Source organism: Scomber scombrus, chromosome 8, assembly GCF_963691925.1.
Source record: "Scomber scombrus chromosome 8, fScoSco1.1, whole genome shotgun sequence".
NCBI classification, from domain to species: Eukaryota; Metazoa; Chordata; class Actinopteri; order Scombriformes; family Scombridae; genus Scomber; species Scomber scombrus.
In genome coordinates, this window is record NC_084977.1 from 1,309,661 (window position 1) to 1,321,141 (window position 11,481).

The window sequence follows — 11,481 nt, forward strand, 5'->3', positions numbered from 1 at the left end:
AGAAGAAGGGGGTCTCTTTACTTGGTGTTGCTCCAGGGTTCCCCTAGGCCGGGTTGTAACAGGGCAGATAGGTCTATCACTACTCACAGAGAGGAACTTTAGTGTTATTGTGTTCTGAGACTTGATGGTCATGGACCTCAACTTTTCAGGTACAATTGGGCCTCTTATATGCCAGTCCAGCTCCTGCCCTGTGCGTTGTAGTTATCTTCTCACTCTAAAACTCCTTATCAAGTCATCTGAAAAGCTTCAGCTGCTTCATAACGAATTATTTATTTGAATCAGGTGTGTTAGAGTGAGGAGATACCTAAAACATGCAGGGAAGTAGCTCTCCAGGAGCAGGGCTGGAGACCACTGATTTAAAGGGCCAGTTCACCCCTTTTCTCTCTCTTACCTTCAGTAGTATCTCTCCATTCAGAGTTATAGTTGTCCAGATTCTGTCTCAGATTCGTGCCCTCATCTCAATCCTGTGGCTCCTTAACAAATCTAATCACACTAAATGCTGCTTCAACACCTTGCAAGAATAGAAACAACCCTGTAAATTTTTCATTTGGACCAAAGGACCAGTTGTTGTATTTTTAATGTAAGAGTCCTCTGTGGTAGCAACGATGCCTAGGAAGTGGGTGATATTCATAAAGTCCACTTTTGGGATATTCATATTTATCATGTAGTTTATTTTTTCTGGAAAATCAAAAGAGAAATAAAACTTAAATCAAAACTAAATGGTCATGTGTTTGTGTCCATTTAATAGCTGACAAATCAACAACGCTCATTGCACGGATGCAAAATCAAACCTAATACACGCCAATGTTGAATGGGATCTTGCAGCATACTTCATAATGTCACCTAACCCTTCTGTTCCTGATGGTGTAAGCTTGTTTGTATTGCCCCTATAATGTCCCTCACACCACAATAAAACACAAGTGTCATGTTGTTGAGAGAAGCTTCAATTTATTCACCGAAACTAAACTAAACAAACAGTGTGCACCCGCAAGACAGTCACTTATTTAGAACAATGAGAAAAATGAGGATTGTAATATCACAGTTTGTTTAATGCAGTCTCACTCTCAAGCACACACACGCACACACACACACACATACATACAGAGTTGGAGGACAAATGCAACAATTTTCTTTTCTTAAAAATCAAAGCTTTAACTGATGTTTTTTGTAATGATTGAATAAATTATGAATGGGGTCAATTCAAAAGGAACAGTATTACATCAAACAGGAGAAATAAAAGTGCATGAATCACACATCACAGACCCTTAATTTACTGGACATCCCAACAGAGGCGATAATAAAAAATAATTGGATCACAGTGGGACAGAGCAGTATCACTGTGGGTAACTGTTAGACACACACACACCATGGGGCTGACCACATTCAGAAAATCACATTAAATTAGAAAATTCTCAACTGAAGCAGACGCACGAACAGAACATGTAAACCCTTCTCTAAATTTGATGGCTAAAAAAAAGCAACAAAGAAATCAATAAAAAATAAATCTGACCTGACCCCACCTTCAACCCCTCCCCTGCACCTGAATAAATGCCGTATCAAAGGCCAGAGTCCATAGGGCTTTAGCTGATTTTCTGTTGATAGTTAGAACCTGCAGAGAAGCACACAGCAGTCCACCACCCAGCTTCTCTGCTCTACAACTCGTCCTTTGGTTTGCCGCTGTCGTCCTCCTCTTCCGTACCGGCGTCTTCGTCTGTCTCCTCATCCTGCTCCTCCTCTTCCTCCTCGTCCTCGCCGTCTTCCTCATCCTCTTCATCAACATCTGTGTCCTTCTTCTTGCTCTTCTCCTCCTCCTCCCTCAGTTTCCTCTCCACATCCTCCTGCTCATCCTTCATTTTCTTCTCTGGTTCCTGGTGGACAAAGAAGACAAGTTGTTTTAAAACTTATATAAATACGTAATATGCATTTTTATATATGCAAATGTACAAATTTGACCTGTTTTTATTAAACAAAGTCAAATATCAGCATTAAAACATGTTGTATTCGTCATATTCTATACAATGTTCTCCTGGAAAATAAAATAGTGATTGTGAATGTCTTTTCTTTTTTTTTTCAAACATGTATTAATGACTGATGGGGAGTTTATGAATGTGAATTGGTGTAAAGACAAATTATGAACAGTAAGTTATGTGAGGGTTAAGTTGTTAATGCTCACCAACAATGATGTCACAGTGTACAGTGTTGCCAGGTTAAGTTCACACTGCCAGTTCTAACTTACTTTGGATTCTCTTCATATCTCAACTGTTCCTTTTATGTACAACACATCATGTTTCCACACAGAAATACTATTACTATAACTATTTTTGTCCAAAGAGACTTAGTGTGTTCTCATCCATATACACATCAGGAGCAATGGTTTTGTTTTGTTTTTTTTGTTGTTGTTTTTTTTTTACTTCAGAGCACTTCAGCATGTGGACAGAAGGAACAGGAGACTGAACTGTGCTACCACCTGAACTACAGCAGACCCTGAGATAAGACTTTTCTCCTGCAGAGCTGAATGTAAACACTGATTAGTCAGTCATGCTGGGTGCTGGCCTGCCAACTTCAGGGCTAGTTTGTCTATCACATCCCCAACATTTCAAATAGGCAGTGTTGTGACTGTTAATCTGGTTGGTAAATATAGACTCTGAACAGGGATAGCACTTGGGCTGTGACTGATGAAGTCTACATGAACACAAGTACAGACAACAATGCACACTGAATAAGATATACTTTTAACTTCTTTTTTTTGCCCCCTGCTCATTATTACTGTTGTGCTTTACTGTGAGCACACTATTCCCCCAGATCATTTCTCATCAGAGCTGCCAGTGAAGCAACAATAATGTGATCCCTAGCTGGCTTCTCATCCCCAACGAACGCAGCTACACACAAACAAGTGGGAGCTAGTGCTACTGGGAACCAAACCCCCAGTGGTGGGGAAGACCCTTGGGCTGCCTTTCTTCACTGTCAATTGAATACCTTTGAGTTTATGGACTTTTGGCCTGTACAGATAAGCACTGAAAAAAGAGTGTGGCATATGGTGAGCTCTACCTGCAGTATATATCATGTTAGTAATATATTCTGAGTAGAGCCCGACCAATATATATATATCAGTCTGCAGATATTATCAGCCGATATTGACCTATCACAGATATATCTGTATTGGCGTATATGTTGTTCAATATGTACCAATATTTTTTGAAGTTATATAGGCAGTATTTAATATATATTTGATCCTTTTCCTTAATTCAAGTTAAATATGTACATGATTTTTGTTATTGAGCTAGTTTAGTTAGTTCTAGTTATTTATAATGATTACATTTATTGTCAAACTGTGCATTCATTACGTTTGATAACTACATTTTAAGGATCAATGCAAAAAAATGTATGTTTGTGTATATATTCTCTATATATAAAATGACCAGTTTACATATCCATATCAAATTTTTTTTTACTTCTTAATATCAGCCCCAAAAACCCAGTATCGGTCAGGCCCCTAATAGTGAGCACAGTCCTACCTTTGTAACGCCCCAGGTTTCCTTCCCAAACTCCTCTGCTTCTTTGACATCATCAGCAATCAGGAAGTTATCAAAGATGGTGCCAGATTTAACCTGCAGAGAGTGCACATATACAGTATGATGATTAGTATTACACACGTAGGCTCTGTATTGTAGTTATTACAACTCTCAACAGGTGAGTAGTAATGGTTACCTGCCACAGGTCCAGGCCCAGGACTCCAATGCTATCAAACTTGTACATGGTGGCATCTTGAGTGTACTCTGGGTTATCAATCTCAGGGTGCACCCAGGCTCCCTTGTAATCAGGGTTGTCAATCTGTTTGGGTTTCCACTCGCCCTGCAAAGACAGCACAGCACGGGTTAGGACTAGAGGTGATACTGGGTTCTGATGTAATGTCTTCAGAGTATTACCTCCCTACACTTTCCTGAACCCAAAAACCCTTAAAAATACATTCATTTCTTTTCAGAAATACTAGTCAAGGAAATTCAATAATTCTGTGTACCTTATATTCTGGGTTGGTGATCATGGGAGGTTCCCACTCTCCGTCCATGTCCTCGTCCCAGTCATCAGGCTTCTTGGCATCAGGGTCGGGGATGGACTCTGGCTTTTCCCATTCCTGGAAGACAACAACGTAACAGTTGGTAGGCAAGTTAGTAAAAATACAATGAAACATGGTAATGGTACCTCAGCCCTGTACATGGATAAGGGGCAATTTCAACATCATATACAAATGACTGTTTTTATTATAAACACCAACAGAGTGATTTAGGTTTTAAAAAAATATGATTTTAGATAACATGTAAGATGAGTACAATCACATGATCAGCACTCAGCCAATAATACTGATCATGGTTTTGACTTTCTCTTTTGATTCGAGTTGCCTTTTTTCAAAATAAGAGCATCCAAGATATATAAATCATTATAAAATACGAATAATATAAATGAATTAATAATTTAAAGTTTAAAGTATTAAATCTAGAGCATCTAGCAACAAGACTGTATTTAAATGTAGTCATGCTATTAAATTCACTCCTAATAACTAAAGAGGAATGAAAGTGTTACACAATAAAAAACACACTAGCAGCCGTTACAGTAGAGGAGCACATGAACTGAGACTTTATGCTTTAGTGCATGCTGGAGGACTTTATACTAACACAGTATTTCCTTATATGACTGCAATCATATGATCAGCACTCAGCCAATGGTTATGGCTCTCTACTCATGTCTTTATTTCAAATTAAATCACACTGTCAAGATATCAGTCCAATGACTGTTTGAAAAAAACAATTATCCAGATAACAATTAGCCTCCTATCAGTGTGTTAGCCTGAAGTAGATTGGAAGAACAGTGCTCTGATCTTACCTCAGGCTTTATGTCACTGGGGTCGTCGATCTTGGCCCTGTCGTCCCAGTCGCTGGGTTTCTTAGCCTCGGGGTCCTTGATCGTCTTCGGGGGCAGCATGTCCCAGTCTTCCTCCATGGAGCCTGACTCCACCTTTTCATTGTTGATCTTAACCTCGTACGTCTGGTCAGGATTCAGAATCAGCGTGTACAGGTTGGTGAGCTCATCATCCTGCAGAGAGGGGATGGAGGGAATTCAGAGTGAGCATGAAAAAGACTAAAATCTAAAATATTCAACAGTCATTCATGCAGTAGCTACCTTGCATTTGATGTCTTTCTTGATGAGGTGATTCTGTCCTTTGTAGTTGAAGATCACATGAACCTTCTTTGTGCTGTATCCACAGATGTCTGGTCCTGGAGACACAAATCATCTTATGTCATTTATTTCATCGTCTTTATTTAACATTACAGAAGTAATGACTGAATGTCAGATGCCTGAATGTAAAAATGACTCAACAGCATAATTCAACAAGCAACACTTCCTCAAACAGTTGTGTTTTGTGGTCAGGCCTCATTGCCCTCACAAGACAAACATGACTCACCAAACATGATGTAATACTGAGAGTCTCCATGCATGTCGCTCTGGTCGAGGTCAGAGGGGAAAACCTTGACGTAGCCGCCTCCACAGTCAATCTTCTGCTCGTGCTTGATGGTGAACTGGATGACCAGGGGCTTTCCCTCGTTGCTAAAGGGGTCAAAGCGGGCTGAGAGGGCATAAAAGCGGGCATCCTGGCTGGTCTGGAGACCTGGTGTAAGTGAGAAAAAATAACTAGGATTGAACAGTTGTTATCAACAAGGGCTCAAAGCCATTCAGGGCTTTACATTATTGTAAATATTAAAACAATATTGTTTGTGACTGTGAAGTTCAGTTCCCTTGGAAAAGATTTTTTTTATTCTCAATCAAAAGGAATAATGAATTTTTTGGAGGAGGGGCCTTTGTCCAAAATGTAGTGAATTTTGGTGTAGCAGATACTTTACAAGTCAACTCCTTCTCGTATCAGTGGCTGCACTGAGAGCAGCTGATCTATGAAACCTCCTTTACCTACATTTGCATGATACTTGTAGTCTGCTAGTAGATGAGATATGCACATGCACCCATTTGAGACAAAAATTTGTATCAATTGTCTCTGTGCCAGAGTAAGCCAAACACACAACACCATACAGAATATATGAGAATGACCTTTATCAGCCTCAGCATCCCCATAGAATTTTCCAGCTGTCAGTTTCCACTGGCCATAGTCCGACTTGTGCTTTGACTCGGCCCACCGGCTCTTCCATCCATCTGAAACACAAAAATGCAACTTAACTGGTTATGCTTAGTTCCTGTTAGGTACAACTGTATCATACATCTATTGCACTGCTTGTTCCACACACACACTTAAAGTTGCTGCACTGCATTTGCAGAACAACACCGGAATAAGACTTGCTTTCAAAATAAAAGCTGACATTTTGAGAAACTCTAATAGAGAACCAGCCTGTGGGTGCTGGCTATGACAGGGGTTTTAGTGGGGAGGGGTTTCTCTTTTACCACTAATATTGTTTTAAACGCCCATTTTAAGAGTCTGTATTTCCCAAATTCTTGAGAGTTAATAGGTCAACAGCATTTTTTTTTAAATTTTCCATCGAAGTTTTGCTTTACCTCCATCTAGTTCAGCACACCGAGGACAGTCACAGTACATTTGATGGACAAGTCTACAAACTGAGCTACACCAAAGAGTCCTGACATGGTTCAGTAGTGAGAAATCAAAAGTGAAAGAGTGTCTGACTCACATGCCAGGATGTCAGCTAATGAATTATTTGGAATTCCCATAAACAGATAAATCCTTGCTTGACTAAATTGTGACAACCTCCGCTTTAAAAATGATAACTGAACATTTAGTTCATTCCTGCATTACTTTAGCTTAGCTGGTGTGCATTTTTTTTAGCTAACACTATCTATCTCCTGACTAACAGACATAACGTGCCTAGTGGCTTCAATTCATGCAGTCTAGTCATTTCAAAAGAGTTATTTTTGTTTGTCAGATATTGAAGATAAACGAGCAAATTATATAAAGGACTGGTCAATGCAGTTGGCAGCTACTTTCACAACACAATCATTCCTACGTGAGGGAAGAAGACATGAATACTGTACCTCCATCCAGAAACTGTTCCTTGAAGTAGGCAGTAGCATCAATAGTGACAGCTATCGATGCAAAAATTGCCAGAATGGCCACTGGAAGCTTCATGTTGGTGGCGGGTAGGTAAAGAGAGCGGCTGTGAGGTGAAAGCAGCTAATAAAGCCTGCAGGAAATGTAACCTGAGAATTTCAACAGCAACGAGCCCTGCACAGATGGCCGCGGCTCATTGGACGAGCGACGAGCCAATGAAATGAGACCACGAGTTACCTTTCGGAAAAGCTCGGGTTGTGTCGGGCGAAGATCGGAGAGGGGCGGAGGCTTCCTGAAAATAGCGACGCGTTTCACTCATTAAATTAGAGTTCAGAGGTAAAAACCTTTAGCCTCCACTTTGTCCTTGTGGTCCAAATATTCCAAAACAGGGGGGGGGGGGGGGGGGGTATTTGACACCGGTATCATAGGCCTACTGTCAAGGACAGCTGCATGTTCCTTTGTGCATTTACTTTGACTCAGACCAGTTTAAATGTTCCACCATAACAACAACGTTATTTTCTCCTTGCATTTCCTCATTACATGGAGTAAACGTTTCTCCATGTAATGAGGAAATGTAGGCTATTTCCTCATTGCCAAATTGGTTATCGTGAGGTTGTCTTATAATACATGGTAACACGTGGTACCTTTACTGTGACGAAGCTGAGCACACACATGATTTAATAACAGATGTTTGACTTAGTCAATTAAAATCTGAGCTACTTTTATATCCACTTTCTGGACATGGACCTAACTGCCGATGATAAAATGTTCTGTATGCGGTGTGTATGTATAACCATGGTAACACACATGCGCATCAACACGTTTTCCCACAGTATGGTGAACAGCGCTCTACTGTGTTTGTCTGTGGATTGGACAGTCTGTCAATAAAAGTGAAACTACCTAAAATATAAAAATAGATAGAATAAATAAATAGAATTGTATTTTCTGTAAACACACTGTTCAGTAATAGTAATATGCATATTACTACAAGGTAGTGAGGTGTAGATTGTTAGATTGTAGACAGAATAAAGTGTACATTAATACATGAATAATTGACACAATATATAGGCTATAGGTCACTGTAAACCAACAGGACTCGCAGATCATTTGTGCCAACCAGTATTTTAATGATGAACAAACACTGAAATGAATAATTGAACCTTTGTGTGTGAAGATGTTGCACTTTATTTGAGGAGCACTTAACAGGTGTGTTGTTGGGTGGTGTGTTGGTAGCAGTGTTGTTGCTGTTTACTGTCTGTATTACTGATGTTTGTCATATGGGTGGGGATGTTTACTGTGGGCTGAGGATGTCTATTGTAGGGTAGTGTTGGTGCCGGGTGTGTTTGTTTGTTTGTTTCCATAAGGACAAATAAAATATCTATCTATCTATCTATTTATCTATCCATCTATCCATCTGTCTATCTGTCTGTCTGTCTGTCTATCTATCTGTCTATCTATCTATCTATCTATCTATCTATCTATCTATCTATCTATCTATCTATCTATCTATCTGTCTGTCTGTCTGTCTGTCTGTCTGTCTGTCTGTCTGTCTGTATATCTATCTATCTATCTATCTATCTATCTATCTATCTATCTATCTATCTATCTATCTATCTATCTATTTATTAGGGCCTGACCAATAATAGACTTTTGGGGCCAATGCCAATACCGATATTAGGGAGTAAAAAAATTCAGATCTTGATTTCTTTTGTCTTTTAATCTCTCTCTTAACTTATATTTAGTCCAACCTTTATTAAACTTCATCTTCTATATTACTTTTCTTTTGTCTTTTTAATCTATTTTAAACTATTTTTAATCTAACCTTTAATAAACCTTTTCTCTTATTCGCTCTTATGACTCTGTAGGGTTCTTTGTCACCAGCAGGTTGGAGCATCGATGGAGATGTGAGATGTTCTCCATGATTTTTAACAGTTTGTTCAGCAGCCTCTTCTCCTCAACCAACTCCACAGGAGGCACAGGCACCAATTGGCTCCAGAGAAGACGTATCTATGGAGAAGTTGTGCCTACTTCTTATTTTTCTTACTGTCAACAAACCAGAGCTAAACCAACATCAAACTAATGCAATTACAAGTATTGTGTGTGTATCCTAAGCCTGATTCATACTAAACAAACTACCATAACCGCAGCCTGCAGAGTGAAGTTACATGTCACACAGTACAGTGGTGTGATAGCATTGACTTGATTCATCATGTTTTAATAGTTAGAACAGCAACAGAGGTTTATAGCACAGAGGAATAAGATCAGATTTTGGATACACACACAATACTTGTAGCCTAACTAGAATAGGTTAGCCTAACTAGGATAAGTGAGATCTCATCGCATGTACTGCACATGAGATTTGTTGTCAATAAGAAAAATATAGAAAATCACCAGCTAAATCCTTTAAAGAACAAACCAAAACCAGTATCCTCAACATTGTATTTACTGTCTTGACGTGCAATGTATCGTGGCCTTCTTTCTTTTCTGCTGCTTTTTCTTGAGCACACCTTCGTTTTATAGTTTCTGCTGAGAACTGCCTTGTTATAACACCAAATACACACTGAGCTACATTGCATTGCTGCTGTAATGCCTCCCAGTATGTGAAGATTTCCTGACCGCACACTGCACTGCTCACTTTACCTATTTTAGGCCGTTCTTATTTTATTTCTTTTTATTATAAATGTTCTTTATTTTATATCATATTTGTGTACTGTATATGCATGTATATAGATATGTAGCATATGTTTATATGTATATTAATGTGTATGTGTATATACATAATTGATATATTAGTATATTCCTTGAATCTTTGAATCCTTATTCTTAAGATATGCACTTAATAACTTGATCATTTTGAAAGTTGGAAAGTGAGTGTCTTAAAGGCCTGAATATACTCCCAAGCATATGTGTACATGGACTGCTGCAGACACCAGACATGTAGGAGTTCTGTTACTAGTTTCCGGAGTTTGCTTGGAGTAGTAAGTACATTTAAAGAAATAATTCCATCAATGTTGAGCTCAATGCCATGTATCAATACAACAGAGATGACTTATTCTGATTTCAGTCCCCCCCAGATTGACTGTATTGTTGATAGCGCTGCAGACTTACTGAGAACAACTCTGGACTCCATCGCTCCTTTAAAAAAGAAGGTAATTAAACAACAGAAAACAGCTCCTTGGTATAATTCCCAAACTCTACAATTAAAACAAATTTTACGAAAACTAGAAAGAATATGGCGTTCCACTTAATCAGAAGAATCTCACCTAACCTGGCAAGACAGTCTTAAAACATATAAGAAGGCCCTACATAACACCAGAGCTGCCTACTATTCATCACTAATAGAGGAGAATAAAAATAGCCCAAGGTTTCTTTTCAGTACTTTGGCTAAACTGACAAAGAGTCATAACACTACTGATCCATGTATTCCTTTAACTCTCAGTAGTGATGACTTCATGAGTTTCTTTAATGATAAAATCTTAACTATTAGGGACACAATTAATCACCTCCTGCCCTCAATAAGCAATGATTCATCCTTTAACACAGGAAACTTAGAAACTGCTGTTAAACCTGATATTTATTTAGACTGTTTCTCTCCAGTCGACCTTATAGAACTAACCTCAATGATCACTTCCTCTAAACCATCAACCTGTCTCTTAGACCTGATTCCAACTAGGCTGCTTAAGGAAGTCTTTCCCTCTGTTAGTACTTCCTTATTAGATATGATCAATCTGTCTTTAGTGACAGGATATGTACCACAGTCCTTTAAATTAGCTGTAATTAAACCACTTCTTAAGAAGCCTACTCTTCATTCAGAGGTTTTAGCAAACTATAGGCCCATATCTAACCTCCCCTTTCTCTCTAAGATCCTCGAGAAAGCAGTTGCTAATCAGCTGTGTAACTTTCTAAATAATAACAGCTTGTTTGAGGATTTTCAGTCTGGATTTAGAGCTCATCATAGTACAGAAACTGCACTGGTAAAAGTTACAAATGACCTCATAACTTCATCAGACAATGGATTTCTCTCTGTCCTCGTCCTGTTAGATCTTAGTGATGCCTTCGATACTATTGATCATCAAATCCTGTTAAAGAGACTTGAACATTTAATTGGCATTAAAGGAACAGCATTAAACTGGTTTAAATCCTATCTGTCAGATAGATTTCAGTTTGTAAATGTTAAATGTTAATGATAAATCCTCCATGCAAACAAAAGTTAGACACGGTGTTCCTCAGGGTTCAGTGCTTGGACCAATACTATTCTCCTTATATATGCTTCCTTTAGTTAATACTATTCTCCTTATATATGCTTCCTTTACTTAATACTATTCTCCTTATATATGCTTCCTTTAGTTAATACTATTCACCTTAAATATGCTTCCTTTAGTTAATACTATTCTCCTTATATATGCTTCCTTTAGTTA

The 11,481-nt window shown here is 38.6% G+C and overlaps 1 protein-coding gene across 1 annotated transcript; it reads right to left on the minus strand.

Annotated features, from left to right (window-relative positions):
• Positions 1 to 928: 928 nt before the first annotated feature.
• calr3a (calreticulin 3a) lies at positions 929 to 7,221 on the minus strand. The gene is made up of 9 exons (XM_062423664.1): positions 7,048 to 7,221; positions 6,097 to 6,198; positions 5,459 to 5,662; positions 5,176 to 5,270; positions 4,879 to 5,088; positions 4,019 to 4,132; positions 3,709 to 3,852; positions 3,516 to 3,608; positions 929 to 1,868 (listed from the first exon to the last, which is right to left on the minus strand). Exons 1-9 carry the CDS (start codon positions 7,139 to 7,141, stop codon positions 1,653 to 1,655), a joined length of 1,272 nt encoding a protein of 423 aa, XP_062279648.1. The 5' UTR covers positions 7,142 to 7,221; the 3' UTR covers positions 929 to 1,652.
• Between the last annotated feature and the right edge of the window lie 4,260 nt (positions 7,222 to 11,481).

What these genes read in the sequence shown, in the direction of transcription:
- calr3a (XM_062423664.1), bottom strand. Translation starts at nt 7,141, where the DNA reads ATGAAGCTTCCAGTGGCCATTCTGGCAATTTTTGCATCGATAGCTGTC. An exon ending in GGATGCTGAGGCTGATAAAG is followed by an intron (nt 5,663 to 6,096) that starts GTCATTCTCATA and finishes CACTTACACCAG; the next exon opens with GTCTCCAGACCAGCCAGGAT. An exon ending in TCACCAACCCAGAATATAAG is followed by an intron (nt 3,853 to 4,018) that starts GTACACAGAATT and finishes CTGTCTTTGCAG; the next exon opens with GGCGAGTGGAAACCCAAACA.